The 15,711-nt window shown below is 51.8% G+C and overlaps 7 protein-coding genes across 7 annotated transcripts; 4 read left to right on the top strand and 3 right to left on the bottom strand.

The window, feature by feature from the left end:
• The first annotated feature begins 747 nt into the window (after nucleotides 1-747).
• On the top strand, nucleotides 748-2,102 carry B0T26DRAFT_509317 (uncharacterized protein). Its single transcript, XM_060435414.1, has 5 exons — nucleotides 748-811; nucleotides 908-1,144; nucleotides 1,217-1,459; nucleotides 1,522-1,791; nucleotides 1,860-2,102. The coding sequence occupies exons 1-5, from the start codon at nucleotides 807-809 to the stop codon at nucleotides 1,918-1,920; spliced, it is 816 nt and encodes a 271-aa protein (XP_060290564.1). The 5' UTR covers nucleotides 748-806; the 3' UTR covers nucleotides 1,921-2,102.
• A 313-nt stretch (nucleotides 2,103-2,415) lies between these two features.
• B0T26DRAFT_657321 (uncharacterized protein) lies at nucleotides 2,416-2,784 on the top strand (the record flags this gene model as incomplete). Its single annotated transcript, XM_060438774.1, has 1 exon — nucleotides 2,416-2,784. One exon carries the CDS (start codon nucleotides 2,416-2,418, stop codon nucleotides 2,782-2,784), a length of 369 nt encoding a protein of 122 aa, XP_060290565.1.
• Nucleotides 2,785-7,961: 5,177 nt separating this feature from the next.
• B0T26DRAFT_757226 (uncharacterized protein) lies at nucleotides 7,962-8,843 on the bottom strand (the record flags this gene model as incomplete). Its single annotated transcript, XM_060446221.1, has 1 exon — nucleotides 7,962-8,843. One exon carries the CDS (start codon nucleotides 8,841-8,843, stop codon nucleotides 7,962-7,964), a length of 882 nt encoding a protein of 293 aa, XP_060290566.1.
• Nucleotides 8,844-9,813: 970 nt separating this feature from the next.
• On the bottom strand, nucleotides 9,814-11,985 carry B0T26DRAFT_732349 (uncharacterized protein). The gene is made up of 3 exons (XM_060443106.1): nucleotides 11,322-11,985; nucleotides 10,909-11,246; nucleotides 9,814-10,850 (listed from the first exon to the last, which is right to left on the bottom strand). Exons 1-3 carry the CDS (start codon nucleotides 11,502-11,504, stop codon nucleotides 9,893-9,895), a joined length of 1,479 nt encoding a protein of 492 aa, XP_060290567.1. The 5' UTR covers nucleotides 11,505-11,985; the 3' UTR covers nucleotides 9,814-9,892.
• A 425-nt stretch (nucleotides 11,986-12,410) lies between these two features.
• Nucleotides 12,411-12,728, top strand: B0T26DRAFT_757228 (uncharacterized protein; the record flags this gene model as incomplete). The annotated part of the gene is made up of 1 exon (XM_060446222.1): nucleotides 12,411-12,728. The coding sequence occupies one exon, from the start codon at nucleotides 12,411-12,413 to the stop codon at nucleotides 12,726-12,728; it is 318 nt and encodes a 105-aa protein (XP_060290568.1).
• Nucleotides 12,729-13,090: 362 nt separating this feature from the next.
• Nucleotides 13,091-14,739, bottom strand: B0T26DRAFT_732352 (Alpha/Beta hydrolase protein). Its single transcript, XM_060443107.1, has 2 exons — nucleotides 14,635-14,739; nucleotides 13,091-14,579 (listed from the first exon to the last, which is right to left on the bottom strand). The coding sequence occupies exon 2, from the start codon at nucleotides 14,239-14,241 to the stop codon at nucleotides 13,267-13,269; it is 975 nt and encodes a 324-aa protein (XP_060290569.1). The 5' UTR covers nucleotides 14,242-14,579; nucleotides 14,635-14,739; the 3' UTR covers nucleotides 13,091-13,266.
• B0T26DRAFT_509333 (uncharacterized protein) lies at nucleotides 14,334-14,739 on the top strand. Its single transcript, XM_060435415.1, has one exon. It carries the CDS (start codon nucleotides 14,417-14,419, stop codon nucleotides 14,672-14,674), a length of 258 nt encoding a protein of 85 aa, XP_060290570.1. The 5' UTR covers nucleotides 14,334-14,416; the 3' UTR covers nucleotides 14,675-14,739.
• Nucleotides 14,740-15,711: the final 972 nt, after the last annotated feature.

A 15,711-nucleotide genomic window follows, 5' to 3' on the forward strand; every position in this document is an offset into this window, starting at 1 on the left:
TGCCTCTCATTCCCGGCTTTCATGGGAGTAATTAGTACAGTGTGAAGGTACGCGTATCGAACACTGACGCGGTACATGGATGTCGACTGCCGCTGTTGCCTCGGCGAAGGAACAAGACGTTGACGATCAAGTTGGACATTGCGGTACTTCCAGCATGGCCTGGGGGATTTACCCCATGAAACACATGCGCAAAAGAAAAGAACCGTAAAAGGCAGACCTTTCTTAGGCAGATGAAAACGTAGCAAGGATGACGGGCAAAGCCAGACCCACCACGTATAACCACCCCATTCGCTTCTGCCCTTTTGTTTATCGGCCTGAATTGGCAATACGTACAGAGCAGCCAAGCTGCTGTGTGGTTCCTAGATGGTGCAGCACTTGGGACCACCCGTTCGACTCGCACCAATCGTCATTATCATCAATTATCTGCCCCGGGTTGCCTCATTGGCCTTTGTCTTTTTGTGCTGGCTGTCATTGGGTGTTGCCCATTTGTAAGCCCCACAAGAGCTCTCCGAGAACTGCCGCCATTGGGTGTTGCCCATTTGTAACGCCCCACAAGAGCTCTCCGAGAACTGCCGCCATTGGGTGTTGCCCATTTGTAACGCCCCACAAGAGCTCTCCGAGAACTGCTGTCATTGGGTGTTGCCCATTTGTAAAGCCCCACAAGAGCTCTCCGAGAACTGCTGTCATTGGTGTTGCCATTTGAAGCTCTTTCTTTATGCGCGTTCTCGCTGTCTATGCACACGAGCGCCTCACTTTCTGTGCGACCTACACGCTTTCTCGGGGGGTTTTTTTTTGGGGGGAAGGAAATGCGGTGAGTCGGGCCCCCACCCGAAGGTCCCGAAGGGTCTGAGCCTGGCAGCCTTACTGCAGCATAAAAGCAGGCAAATCTAACCCCTATTGCTACCAGCGAACCTCGCTTCTTCAAGTTCAAGCGTCTTCCTTTCAACAACTTTTTCTTGTCCTTGAATGGCAATGGCCTCTCAGGCGCCACCGGGCCCGTGAATGGCCCTCAGATTGGCTCGATTCCCCATGATCAACGATGGCCATTGTTGAAAGACACGATCGTCCATCTCTTCATGGAGGAAAATCTGACCCTCCCGCAGCTTGCTGCAAAGATGAAGCAAGATCACCGCTTTGATGCTCAGTGAGTTCAATTATCTTCTGGATTGAGTTCTATGACGGTTAATTACCGGCCATCTAACTGGATAATATTTAGGCCAACGCACTACCGCTATCGCCTCAGACAGTGGGGGGTTAGAAAGCGCATGGTGAAGAAAGAGAAGGACGAGATCATCATGCGCCATGCCAAGCGCGCTCGAACAGCCGCCAGCACGTCGGACCTTGCCATCTTTCAGGGCGAATTCGCAAAGGAGATGACTGAGACACGCAAGAAGCAGCTGAAGCGTTATATTGGCGATCAAATACGGCACAAACCCGAGCCAGACTTGGCCAGCGGAATGTGAGTCAGAAACTGGGCCACTTTTCTGGAGACTTGACTAGAACTAACATTTCATTAATAAGATTCATGCGCTGGAGTCTACCGTACGCAGCTGTGCTATCCAACGCCGGCATACCTCTGGGCCACCCCTCACCATTCGGTCAAGATGGGGCCTCGCCTGGTTTTATTATCGTCGATAGCTCGCACAGCACAGAATCCCCTCTCTCATCACCAGCCGCCGCATCGCCCACCACGCGGATGATCCAGGACAAGGCCAAGCTCGACCGAGCAGACCTTTTTATCGAAGGCCGACTTAAGGAACTTTTGACCCGGCTCTCTCCTGATGACCGAAGGTAAGCCAATTCCGTTAAGAACCAAGCGCCATCTCTCAACTCGGGACGCCGCTAACCGCCCTCTCTAGACTGACAGTGTCATGGCTCCACGATCTTTGGATGTTCTCCTTCATGACCGTCAAGTACTAGGGACGCGGCCCCGAGGCATAGACCCAGGATTTGATTGCTGCTAAGAGTCTTAGTCAATCATCGCCCACTCCTAGAGCCATTCTGCCCTCTGTCGCATTCCCTTGCTCCACAATCCAAGACGAATCAATCCAGGGCCCGAGTCAGTTGTGCCGGTGGACAATTCACTATGAGGAACCCGTGGAGTATGAAGAGATCGAGTCGCCTTCGCCTCCACCTCGACAGGAGGGTCAGGTTCAGGACATCGGGGACGAGACAACATGGGCTGCATGGAATGAGCAAGCGGGGCCCAGGTCACTTCCCGGAGCAATTCAGGGGGCACTGTCCACGAATAGCTTCTCTGCCATTGAAAGCCAAAGTCTCCCAATGGCCGTCTCTTCAATTACCCTGGCACTCGAGCGACCAGAGGAGCAGCTCCATGCTGACTCTTTTGCAATGGCAATAATTGCGAGAAACCAAGACCACATTGAGTATCTGGTGGAAGAGCCATATTTTAGGATGGCGGAGGGCGCAGCAGCGCTGCGCACGTTGTCCCCCTTTCATCTTGCCGCAGCTCACCTGGATGGCGCAAAAACTTGCTGTCTCATCATCGACATCATGGCCGGATCCTTGCAAATTGGAGCATCCGTTTCCGCTACTTACCGCAACGATTTGGGACATACAGTTCTAGACTCATTGATGATCACGATCCTCCGATCACACACTTCAGTGGCTCCCGCGGTTGTCAGTAAGGGATTCGAGAGCCAATCCAGGTTTCCCGGTGAAGAAGTCGACATCTGCGGGAGATGGGATGCCGATACGCCCTGTGTTCGCCAGCTTTACGCATCTGCAGGGTGGGCGACGATAAGCTTATCGCCGATATATTGAATCAATAATTGTTATCGCCGATATTGACGATATCGACCGATATCGTCGATATCGGTTGCTTAGTAAGCAGATAATTTTTTACCCCTCCTCTCCCCTCAATATCATCATCTTCATCGGCTACGCCTTGTAATATAGCTACGAAAGTGGCTCAACTACAAAATGTCCACTCCCTCGACACAAGATACCGAGGAATCTCTGGTATCTCAAGAAACTATTCAGTCAAGTCTACATGATCATCTTCGACAGCCACTATCGACTGAGCCTTCACACAAAGGCAAAAATCGTCTCTACTATTGCCAATACTGCCCTTGGTTTGGGCAAAGCACCACGAATGTACGACTTCACCTTCGCAAGCATGCTATCACCCTCGAAGCCCCATCTCGTACGGCATCTCAATCTCTTCATTTCTTATACAACAAGGCATCGGAAATCGATCAGACTTCTGAATTGGATACCCGAGTTATGAGGAAGATTCTCAACCAGAAAACCCTCAATGAAGCCCTTGTTGCTATGATTGTCACCCAAAATCTTCCCTTCCGGATTATCGAGAGCCCATTCTTTCGTGCCTTTTGTCAGGAGCTAAATCCTGAGGCTCAGAGTCTTATCTCATCACATTCGACGCTTAAACTACGGATTAGCAGCTCGTTCAATCTTCATAAAGATATTCTACGGAAGAAGCTCCAATCAGCGCTCTCAACAATCCACCTTGCTCTGGATATTTGGACTTCTCCAAATCACAAGCTATTCCTAGGGATTTGTGCTCAATTTGTGGATTTCGAAACCGAGGAATTAGTCAAGGCCCTAATCGCTCTACCTTCTATTCCTTCACACCACTCTGAGGTCCAGCACGATATTCTCTTCCAAACTCTTCAGGATTTCGGAATCTATCACAAGATTGGGGCATTTATCGGCGATAATGCTACCTCTAATGACAAACTTTGTTTACTTCTCGATTCGAAGTTTGAAGAAGAAGGCCTCTATTGGAAGGCGTCAGAGAATCGAATCAGATGTACGGGGCATATTATCAACCTAGCAGTCCAAGCGTTTCTTTTCCAAAAGGATGAAGAAGAAGAAGATTTCGAATCGGGCTTCTTTCGCAATATCGGCCCCCTTGGAAAGCTTCATAATATCGTCATCCACATCCGTGGTTCAGTCTCTCGTACGAATCAGTTTAAAACTCTTGCCGGCCGGAATATTCCTCTCGATAATAGCACAAGGTGGAATAGCTGGTACGAGATGTTAAGAGTTGCACTGGAAAAGGAATCAGCCCTTGATACCTATTCGAAAGCTTGGTACGAAGAGCTGAAGTCTGACTTTCTTTCTCCGCAAGATTGGGAGATTCTTCGATTTATCCAATCCTTCCTTAAGCCGTTTTATTCAGCAACAAAAACTACTGAGGGAGATCATGCAACAATCGACCGAGTTCTTCTTGTTATGGATGCGTTGGTTCAGCATTATAGGAGGAGCCAGGAAACCTTCAAATCTAATCCCTTTATCTCTCAACGAATCCAAAAGAGCTGGCAGACTTTCGACAAATACTATGCCAAAACGGAAGATACTCCGTATTATGCTGCTGCGATTCTTTTCCATCCTTCGAGGAAGACTGAATATCTCAAGTATAATTGGGAGAAAAAATGGGTCAAGCCAGCAATCCAAGCGGTCAAAACGCTCTGGATCAACTTCAAAGGAGCAGAAAATAAACCACAGTCAGCTCTTCTGATTGAGAAGGAGAGGAGCCAAGATCAGAATCCGAATCCGAATGATGATTTGGATACCTTAATGCGAGGTCTTGAGAACTTTCCAAGACCACCAAGCAAAGATGAACTTGAAGAGTACTTGTCAGAGCCACCTCGTCAAATCGAAGGATCATCTCTCTATTGGTGGCTCCGTATAGAGCAACGAAGACGCTGGCCGAAGCTATCTCAATTGGCAATCAACATCCTATCAATCCCGGCAATGAGTGCTGAGCCGGAAAGGGTCTTTTCTGGGGCTCGTCGTACGATAACGTGGGAAAGAATGCGACTAGGAGAAAGTACAGTGGAAATGCTTGAATGCTTGAAGCATTGGATTAGGTCAGGGCTTACGGGGGAGCCAGGATGTATTCGAGAACGAGTTGTGGAGGTTGAGGCGGAGATAGATTGATAGCTGACTAAGCATTATCAATGTTATCGATATTTATCGACGATATCGCACGATTATCGGCGATAAGCGATATTTATCGTTGCCCCAGCGATAATATTTCGCCCACCCTGCGCATCTGGAAGGGCAACCATCCCCGTTTCTTGGAAACATGTATTCTGTCACACCTCGGCGCAGGCGGTACGCCATTCGATCACGGCAATTTTCAGCCAGTCATGGAGTCCAGACGTCAACACTCGAAGTGGTTTGTTTGTCAAAACTTGTGGAAGAATTGGGTGCCGCAGGAAGCTTGAACTGGGTCCGCTCCACACTTTGGTTTTGGTCGCCTTTCTGTTGGCACGGAATGGAACAGCGGGAGAGACACTCTTTGGAGCTATCGCATGCCTCGCATGTTTGCTTGCCCACGGCGCAGATCCAGCAACCCCGAGCGAAGTCTCCATCCCTGCCTTGTTCTCATTACCCGAAGAAGCGAATGAATGCACCCATCGGCTTCTGACACCACTAGAACTTGCTAATGAAATAACCATCCAAGTTGTGGACGACCTGCCATCACCAGCTCGGTTAGGATGGAGTCTCTTCGTACAGATCCTACACTTTGCGGCCGACGAACGACATCAAGAGGATCGTGACTGTGCTCATTTTTCGAAGACAGGGGGAGTACAGCTATCCAATTTTTACTGCTCAAGCAAGCAAATGGGCATTCTTTGGGCAGCGGTGCAAACAGAGCTGGCGACCTATCGTCGACTTGAACAGGGTGACAACTGGGTCTCGGATCATTTCGACATGCAAGCATTACTAAATGGGCTTCAGGATAGAGAACCGTCAATCAGAGCCACATTGTACGACAAGAAGATGATGGAATACTTCTCGGGTTGCGGTTGGTTTGATGGGTGTATTGCTACTGTTGAGTCCACTTGCTCAACATATTTCATGAACATGGAGGATTGGAATCGAACACGCTTTATTCCATTCCCCTTCCGAACAGGATTCCACATTGATTCGGGAAGCGATGACTCAGATCAGAGCATGGGTGTGTGGGATGATGATAGGAATGAGTCGGAGGAAAACGAGGATGGGTCGCAAGGCGACGGCGATAATATAGAATGGCTAGCCTAGTCTAGGTTGTTAGGTATGCTACCTCCGATCGGTCCGAATATTGCCCCATCTATAAAAACATGTTCTTATCGCTTCCAACCCAAATTTGACGTGCTTTTGGGTTGCGCGTGGCGCGTCGTTGCGTCATTCGAACCAAAAGAACTGTTGAGCTTGTTATAGCCATTCATGCCATGACCCGTGCCTTTAGATTTTAAACCGTCTCCCTGGCGTCTTGTCTCTGTTGAGGCTGGCTCGAAGTGCGGTTTCACTCCTCGCCTACTTCGTAAAGGCAGCCCGCGCCACCACTGCGGCCACCGAGAGTAATCAACGCTTTAACTCCCCAGCCGCGCCAAGCTAACACACAGTTCTTCAATAGTGGCTGCCACGGAGAGACTAACAGCTCTCCCATCCCTACTGCTAAGCAGCGAAAGAAAAAGGCGGCTAAGGTCGCAAAGGACGACACGGAGAGCACCACTACCAGCTAAGACACAGGGGGTGAGAATGAAGGTGACGTCAAAGAGGAGGTTATCACACCCAAGAAGGCGAAGCGTAAGGCGTTTACTTTCGTCAAATCGTCAACTACCAAAATTTCGCCCAACGCCAAGAGTGAGCAAAATCCGACGTTCACCCCCGCATGAGATGCCACTGACGTCCTGTACATTCGAGCAGCTTGTACCGACTGAGCAAGAAGCCAATCTCACATCGCAAGTCGTCGACGGTCGATCGAGCACAGCAATCATGCCAAAGTCTCTAACATCACCAGAGGCGAAGACCGCCAAGGCATCCTCTAGGACTCCCAATAATTCCACCGGCAAGGGAAAGACTACCGAGCAACCGCATAGAAGCTTTACTAGCTTTAATTCTTCTTTTTTTTCCGCCTTTCTTCTAGGGTTTCTTTTACTTTTCGGCGGGAACAATAGTAATAACGCCGCAAAAAATCTTATATAGACTTTCATTTCAATTTTAATCCAGTTTATTTACTAATCATTTTCTTTTGTAATGCTAGTGTGATAATAAATGTGAGGACCCGTCCACCAAACTGGCCCTCAAGCAGCCAGAGCCGCCCAGAACCCCCGGGCCTATCAGAAGCCTCCTCGAGGCCCCACCTACCCCACTGATAGATGAAAACTTATTCGCGAGCACGCGACGCGTTGTCGGACTTTTCCTTCTTTCCCTCCTCAGTTTAGAATCTTCGTCGATAGCACCCAATGGACTGAGTTCACCTCAATGCCTTGCCCTGGTCGTGACAATAAAGTTGATTTTGTAGAAAACCTTAGTATATTATCGGTAGGTTATCGCTTCATTGTGTGTAAGGCGGATAGAAGACGAGGTATAGAGGCTTTGTGTTTTTGATGTGTAAGATATCACTCGCTTCTTAGTGCAGTGAGATGATGAATAGGTAGATGATAGCAGGAATAATACCATTGTTAGTTACGCTATAGATGGCGATGAGAATCAGTAGGGTTAGTAATAGGAATAAAGACCTATTGTTCCAAAGGGCCGCCGCTTTGTCACTCCAAGTATTATTTACACACCAGAACCTAGGGTAGGGACGTAAATGTGTCCAAGTACTATACACAGGTGCCTATCTATACCTCGTCAAGGGTCTCCGAGTATTATACAAAGTGCCGCTCTATGCCTCCTCAAGTGCCTCCAATCTCAACAGAACCAAGGCCGGGCACCGTAGTCCACCCAGCCCGTGATCATCTAGTCCAGTCATCCAATAGAGCCAATTACTCGGAATTGGCACCGTATTCAAAGATTTGTACATACTCCTTGGTCCTGGAGCCATTGCCCTCGCTATTATCATCATTCTCGTTTTCCTCGTCATTATCGGCGTCATAACCGCGATCAACATCGCCAGCATCCTCGCCAGCATCCTCGCCAGCACCACGAACCACATCTCCCTCGCCAGAATCGGAACCATAGCCGTAATCGGAGTCCTAGCCCTCGTTCTTGTCAAAAACATCGTCCACGTAGTACGTCACATCGTCAAGGTAGGCCGTGCGGCCGTCGGGATCCGTGACGGTGAGCGCCGGCACGCCGGCCGGGCGCAGCGGCATCCACAGCGGCACGACGTACATGCGGATCCAGTTGCAGCGGCTCAGGGTTCCGTGAGAGTTGGTCCCGAGAATGCGGTCCTGCTGAATCCAATACTCGCGCGCCACGCCCATGTGGGCCGCGTCGTCGATGAAGAACCCTTCGTTCCAGAATTTGCGCTGCGCCGCGGCGCGCGCCTCGGGCGAGATCGAGGCTTCCTGTGTTGCGTGCTCTTCCTTTGACGCCGACTTGTCTTGTGATTGATCTGCCTCGGTGACGTTGAGGTCCAAGTCCGAGTGATGATAGTCTTGCCGCGGATGCTGTAGCTGCGATATGTCTTGCTCTGTAATTTCTGACTCTGATTCGTATGTATCAGTGACGTTGAGCTCCGAATCCGAGTGATAGCAATCCGGGTGATAGTCTTGTTGTTGATGATACTGCAGCTGCTTGGGCTGCGACTGCGCGGCGCGGTACTCCTCCCACGGGTCGGTGGGCTCCTGCTGGTCGCAGTGGTCATCATCGTCTGCGTTGCTGTTCTCAGCGGAGTAGAAGCCGTCTGGGCGCGTGTGCGCACGGCGTTGGCGGCGTGACTGAGCCGTGTGCGACTGTTCAGCGAGGGTCTGGAGCAGGCTGGTGAACTGGAAATGGCTCTGCGCGCTGTTGTGGTATTTGCCGTCTGAGCTGTCGTGCTCCGCGTTCATGGCTGGGCTGGCAGGGGGTTCATTGTGATTGTGTGCGTCGTCGTCGGCTGTGTAGTGCGCGCTGTCGCAAGGCGTACTCGCCATTTTCGCCATGTCTTAGCTGTTGTCAAAGTGAATTTTTGTCTTGTTGATTGTCTGAATACCCTTGGGTCTTGTCGAGGAGGTGTCTTGACGTATCTGCGGTGGCTTTGCCCTTCTGCTGTTGAGGGTGAGTCGCTATGCAGAGTGATGTTTCTGACGTTGAGCGGGAATGATTTTCTGTCCTGCTTGTCGCGAATAAAATTTACCGTAATCATGGTTTCCCGCTGGCGCGTCGTTCGCAGACTAATGGGGAACAGTGTCTCTGTTCCTCTGAACGGGTTGATGTCTGTTCCTGAACAGGTTGATGGATGGACGTGGGCTTGTTACACAGTGTGGGACTTCACTTTTCAAAAACAGAAAACTTAGCTAGACGCGAAGCTATTTAAATCTCCCTGGCTAACGACTCAACTCTGATAAGGAAAATTATGGTTAAGATTGGACGGATGGTGTATGAGAAGCTCAATTGTGCCAAGCAAACTTGGTGAGCTGATAGTTCTCTTTGGCCGCGGACCTTGACCACTCAGCAAACCTAGGTATATAACTGTACTTTACATGTTCCTTCACTACCACAAATCTCACGGCATCCTGTGTGAGCATACTTATTGAAATTACTGCTTAATGATCTGGTAGGACAAGAATGGACGCCGTGTCCCACTAGAAATACGATTAGGTGAAAAATAATAAATATAACACAGGTATGAAACTCCGCTCCACAACAGTGACAACAAACAAATGACTGAAACACGTCAACTTTCTCTCCGAGTAATTATCGCACTTGTTTCAGTATAGATATAGAATGAAAAGAAGCTAGACGACTGTGACCTCAAACTAAGGTCTGCTAGTTGCTGGAATTGGGAACTACGTTAGCTGAGCTATTTAATTACGTAGCCACGTCAAATAATTGGGTAATCAGCTAGGATATTGAAATCTGGAATTATTTATAACTAGGTTCAGCTTCTCCACTGTCCACCTTCTCCACTATCCACCTTCTCCACTGTCCACCTTCTCCACTGTCCACCTTCTCCACTGTCCACCATATTCACCATATCCGCTCACATATATTCCGTCAAGAACCTTGTCACGGCGTGGTGCCCGTTGCGAGCCGCATAATATACGGGTAATCGGTTGTCCCGATCGCGGACCCCAATATCGCCGAGGCCCATAGCTCGACAGGCAGCTTCGTTGCCGGCAGCGGCGGCATAATGCAAAACGGTCCTGCCGTCATCATCTGTCTGCATGGTTGCGGTAAGGGCTTTCAACATGTCCCAACTTTCGTCTCTCTTCTCAAACAAGGTCGCCACGTGGAAGAATGTTTGGCCCCATTCGCCCACCCATGTGTATGTGAATTCAGGTTCCTGGTCGAGGAACTCTTTCACAACACCCGTCCGCGTCTGCAGCCAGGCTAGATCCCGGTCTCTGTTGAGCGCATCTAGAAGGCGCGGGAAGATGCAGCCCCAAAGGAATGAGAGGTCGATGAACTCGTTGTCTCTCATGTCGCAGCCCCATGATGTGCTGATTAGAACCGCCAAAAACTCCGATGCGAGGAAGTGGTAGTCTACCAGGAGTTCAACGTCTGCATGAAATACTTCTTTGATGCGAGGAGCGGTTTCTCCCAACTTATCCCACAGCACGTCTAGCTTTCTTATATTCTCGCCTGACAGGCCTCGGCTGGACTGGGAGATGGACGACGCGAATTTAAGAAGCTCGCTTCCAAAAACCTCGCCTCTCATCATCTCGACGGCAATATCACATTTGCAGGTTGGGGGGCCGAGAGCAGCAAGAATCTGGCGCAGCAAAATTTCCTCTGCAGACCTCGCCGTAACTCTGGCCATTCGTCGCTGAGCTCTGTTCCTCAGCTGACTGGCAAACTCGTTGAGAGACCGATACAGCCCGCCGTCCTCGACCCGAGGTTGATGGGTTGTGCCAAAAAGGTCGAGGACCCTTTGCTGTTGACGCATCCGAATGACGCGCCCGATCTTGTTGAGTTGGAACATGATGGCTGCATCCACCCTGGCCGTCAGTTAGCAGGAGACGTCGAGAGTGGGCATGTTCTGCCACTACTACTCACAAATCCTGAAAGTCCCAATCCTGGCTCTGGCTAGGCCACAAGGTTCTGGTCGGAGTGTTGGGCAAGCTTTCACCGTCTCCCGCGCCGTAATCGCCTTGGCTTTCGATTACTTCCGGCAACGCCGCTTCCAATGCATTTTGAGCAGTTGTCGTCGAGCGGTTTAAGGTTCCAGGAGCCGGTGGGAGACGGGATTGGGAAGGAGTCGCTCGCGGCGCTTGTTCGGGTTCCTTCTGTCTCTTTTCTCGTCGGACCTTTACTGTGTATCCGCCACAGTGTCTCTTTGATCTCTTGCACGTGTCGCACCCCAGAGGCGTCGGGCTGGTCCTGGGCGGGCTACACTGAAGAAGAGCTCGGTGTCAGCAAACGCGATCAAGTTCTCAACACGGACACTTGCACTGTAGCTAGGCACTTACTAGTATATGGGCATCGCGACAGTTGTCACACTTGACTCTGGCCTGCTGGCCCTCGGTGAAATTGCGCTTTCTTCTCTGTGAGTAAGAGGGAGTCGATGGCGCCGAAGACGTTGGTAGTGGCTGCGAGTTGTCCATTTCAAAGGACAGAAGGCTTGGGTCCGAGTCAATGGATACCCCAGACATTGACTCGACGGATTGTGGTCAACACTTTGAGTGCGCCTGGTTACTGGTGGCTGCGTTCTTCAGGTCAATGTCAATGCTCTTGGCCGTTGGTGGGGAAAAGACTGCGAAGCTACGAAGCTGAGAAACTGCGGTAAGTGAAGTGCGAAGTGCGAAACGCCCAGCCCGTGGCGCGGTTTTGCGGCCAATCGCGGGGAGGCCTTTATGGTGGTGGGTTCGTTGCGACCAGCCATTCTAATTCTGGTCTCGGGGCGCTTGCCTGAGAACAGGATGCCTCTCACCTGGCACCTACCGTTGCTCAGCCAAAGCCCGAAACGGACAGAGGGCTGGACAGACGACGCGTTGTTCTTCTCCTCGACGCTTTTTGCAACGTCTGACGAATACGAACAAGCAACCAGGAACTGTTTAACATGAGCTCGATTGCGGTTACCTGAGTGATTGGGGATGTAATTAAGGAATCTAAGTAGTATATTCAGAGTCTTCAATTCGACTGACGGCATCTGCAAACCGTTTTGTCCCTGTCAAATTCACCAAACAGCTCGTCGTTGGGGAGCTGAGACATGCCAAGCCCCCGTCAATTGGGAAATTTCGAGGCGCGGCTTTGATTCGCCCCTCACTCTCAGTAATGCACCGCAGTTAGAAGCCATTCGCAGTTATCACCTAGCAACAACACTACCATCAAGCGCAAACATAGCTGCAGCGAGTGCCTGACCCAAATCCCCCCGTTCAGAAAAAAATGCCACGCCCGTCTTCTCCATCTTCATTTCTACTCAGTCCAACCCAGGACCCTCCATCTTTTTCCGCTCAGTATCAACCCAATCCTCTAGAAAATTTCCCGAGTTCCCAGCACAACTAAACCCAAATATACACTAAACCCACTTCAATTGGCACATCCAGTTGTACCGATCCATGATCCTCCCCGCCCTAGCAGCCGCTGCCGCAGCCGCTGCCGTCATCACCACCACGGCGATGCCGCCGACCGCAACAACGCCCAGCAACACCAATACCAATACCACACCAACATCACAGTTCGACCTGAACACGTTCCTCACAGCCCTGTCAGTCGTCCTCGCCGCGCTCGCCATCGGCATCAGCTGCGCGCTGGGCCGGCTGCAGCTGCGCGCGGCCGCCATGCAGATCCACGTCGCGCAGCTGCAGCTCCGCCAGCAGCGCCTCGACAATGCACACCTCCGCCAGCACGTCGTGTGCATCCTGGGGAGGATTTGAGTTGGTATTAACTGGTCTTGAGCCGTTGGGTGGGTGGTCGCATGCTGGTGCGTTTGCTAACTTGATGAATAGATATTAGGTAGGCGTTCTTGGCTGCTGGCCGGGCTGGTTCTTGCGCGTCTCGGTCGCACTTACCATTGGGCTGTGTTACGTTTCTGCTCGGGGCGCCGCTTCTGGTCTGACTAGCGGCGGTGTTGACTTGCACTCTAGAAGTTCGGGTTAGGTTTTTGGAAATCGTTTTGGCTTTCCCTGGAGTCTCTGGTTGAAATCTTGGATTCACTGTCTTGGCGTCATCTGTTCATGTACAATTACTCTTCTTCTTTCTTGTATATACCACACAATCACCTCGACAATTTTGTCACGTCTGTTTCACGATGCGCGGGCCTCACCTTATCAAGCATATATGCATCTATTTCTCACGATGCATCTATTTCTCACGTCTTGGCCATTCACAACTCAACTTCATTTCTCTCATATCCTGATTGACTATTCGCAACCATCACGAGCAGCACTATCCACAAGCCCTGCAACCACAACCTCACTTGCTCTCAACAGAACCCTGCTCTGCGCCGAGCGCCTTGCAGGCCGCGGCCCAGGCGCCGTCGCCCTCGTGCAGCTGGCTCCACAAGTAAGCCCAGGTCATGCGCTGGACGACGCCGAGGCGCTCGGGGCTCTCGTCCTGGGTCTCGCCGGCGTCCCAGCCGCTGATGCCGCCGAGGCCGTGCTTGGCGCCCTTGAGCGTGAGCAGCGCCTTGGGGCCGGGGGAGAGGCCGTACGCGTCGCCGTGCCAGTCGGCCCCGCGCGTGGTGAGGTGGGGCGAGACGTCGGCGTCGCCGTAGACGACGAGCGCAGGCTTAGCCATAGCGCTGAAGTCGCCGCCGTACCAGCCGATCATCTTCTTGCCGTTCTCGGACTTGTCGCGCGGGTCGCCGACGCCGGCCAGCAGCACGCCGGCTTTGATGCGCGAGTCCGGCGCCTCGGCCCACGTGACGCCCAACCGCAGGTCCGTGGTCGTCGCGCCCAGCACCATGCTAGCAGTCCAGGCGCCGAGCGAGTGGCCAGCGACGGCGATGCGAGTGCGGTCGAAGCGGCGGCCGCCGAGCAGCGCGGCCCCCACGGCGGCCTCGATGGCGTCGAGCCCGTCGACCAGCCGCACCATGTCGGCGGCACGGTCTTGGTAGTAGAACTCCTTGCCCTCGGGGGCGGTCAGGCCAAGCGTCTTGGAGCTGAGGTGAGTGGGCTGCAAGACTGCGAAGCCATGGGCGGCCCAGAACTCGACGAGGGGCGCGTAGCCCTCCAGCGACGACAACCAGTTGCTCCAGCCCATGCCGTGCGAAAGCAGGATAACGGGCAGGTCGCCGTCGCCCAAGGCGGGCACCGTGACGCGCAGCTCCAGGTTGACGGGGCGGCCTGGGGCGGGGAGCACGACGGGGCTAAACGAGATGATAGGCTTGGCCTCGTTGACGGGGATAGTGTCGGCGGCGCCGATGAGTGCGTGCGGGTAGGTGTGCATCTTGTTTGACTTTGGCTCACTTGAGATGATTGATCAATTGATGGCGATGGGTGCCGGTGGGATGTGAGTGCAGGGAAGAAAGAATCCGGCATCTTTAAGCACGACTCGACTCAAGCGTGGATCCTGGGTTTGTTGTCGGTGTCTCGTCTTGTCTCCGTACCGCGCGGTTCTCTCTATGCCGCGTAGGACGGCCCACGGAGTATCGGCGACTATCTCCGACTACGACATCGGCCGCGATGCTGTGCCCAGTTTGGTGCAAAGACTGTCGAACACTATGGGATGGGGATTTTCGGATTCCAATACACTCGAATACGCCCTCGCATACGCTCTCATCCGTTCTTGTGCAGATTGTTGTTATTCAGGATTAACGCGCAGTAAGAGTCATGAACTTACATCGAGCTTTCGGCGTGTTCAAGGAAAAGAAGAGCACTAGCACCGGTATTTAAATTCCGGTTTACATAGTATAGAAGGAAGCTTGCTCAGATCTCAATAGTGGAGAATCCCAGAAGGAATGCAGAGCTGGCTGACCATGCGGGCATCCGGAACTTCCATTGGACGCCGCCGGAGTTAACGTGTCCTAAGCGAACGGACTTATTTCGCCCCTCCGCCAGCACCCGTGGTGGGTCGGATGTTAGCACGGAGGATCGCGGCATCACTAACAACCTGAAAGCTATTGGTGGCCTTTTATTCCTCACATTTGGTTACGCAGGTACTTCGTACCTAGGCGGGGAACTGTTTTGGGAACAGAGAGACTTAATTAGCCCCCAAATTCCCACTACTTTTATGCGTGAAATAACCAAGGTACAGAGCTCGTTCAGTTGCTAAAGAGAACAATTTGGACTTTGATTCTGAAGAATTACCTCAGTACCTAAAGCTGACAATGAAACTCGCATGACAGCTTCGCTTTTCTCTCTTCTTTTTAAATTACTACGTTGCAGTTATTACCTTACCTTCATACCAATCACTTATGCGACAACCCAAAGTGAGGCCGCGTCGCTCAGCCGCTGCCGGATAGCCAGCTATCCCGGTTTCGACCGGGGATGCAAAATCAAAAAAAAAAAAAAAAAAAAAAAAAAACATCGCCTCTCTCTTTTCTCGACTTTAAATCAAGCCAGAAACTCAATACAAGGCGCGATAGTTAGCAAGGGAGTCATGTAACCTTGGGCTATTCGGGCCTTCTTGGCGTTCCAGCCACACCTTCGACACGGGCGCTCGACCACACGCGTAGCATTGCGGCTGAGGGGGAGTATTCACCGAAGCCTCACGCGTTGGTATTGGCTGGGGCCTGAGATGAAGCGGTGCCCGTTTCCCGGCTGGTGATTCGCCAGCGGCGCATGTCTGCCTCGCCGAAACACCATGCCAAGTACCATATAGGGAGATCATTGGAGACCGTTGAGCGACGGTTGGAATCTCCGACCATCAGCCTCACGCAGCTGCGCAGGCGTAACTGGCAACCCGGCGGTGTCGACA

Source organism: Lasiosphaeria miniovina (assembly GCF_030549165.1).
Source record: "Lasiosphaeria miniovina strain SMH2392-1A chromosome Unknown B0T26scaffold_8, whole genome shotgun sequence".
In the NCBI taxonomy this organism is placed as follows: domain Eukaryota; kingdom Fungi; phylum Ascomycota; class Sordariomycetes; order Sordariales; family Lasiosphaeriaceae; genus Lasiosphaeria; species Lasiosphaeria miniovina.

What these genes read in the sequence shown, in the direction of transcription:
- B0T26DRAFT_732349 (XM_060443106.1), bottom strand. Translation starts at nt 11,504, where the DNA reads ATGTCTGGGGTATCCATTGACTCGGACCCAAGCCTTCTGTCCTTTGAA. An exon ending in GTCGCGATGCCCATATACTA is followed by an intron (nt 11,247 to 11,321) that starts GTAAGTGCCTAG and finishes GCTCTTCTTCAG; the next exon opens with TGTAGCCCGCCCAGGACCAG. An exon ending in GATTGGGACTTTCAGGATTT is followed by an intron (nt 10,851 to 10,908) that starts GTGAGTAGTAGT and finishes ACTGACGGCCAG; the next exon opens with GGTGGATGCAGCCATCATGT.
- B0T26DRAFT_509333 (XM_060435415.1), top strand. Translation starts at nt 14,417, where the DNA reads ATGCCGCGTAGGACGGCCCACGGAGTATCGGCGACTATCTCCGACTAC.
- B0T26DRAFT_732352 (XM_060443107.1), bottom strand. Translation starts at nt 14,241, where the DNA reads ATGCACACCTACCCGCACGCACTCATCGGCGCCGCCGACACTATCCCC.
- B0T26DRAFT_509317 (XM_060435414.1), top strand. An exon ending in GATCACCGCTTTGATGCTCA is followed by an intron (nt 1,145 to 1,216) that starts GTGAGTTCAATT and finishes GATAATATTTAG; the next exon opens with GCCAACGCACTACCGCTATC. An exon ending in CCAGACTTGGCCAGCGGAAT is followed by an intron (nt 1,460 to 1,521) that starts GTGAGTCAGAAA and finishes TTCATTAATAAG; the next exon opens with ATTCATGCGCTGGAGTCTAC.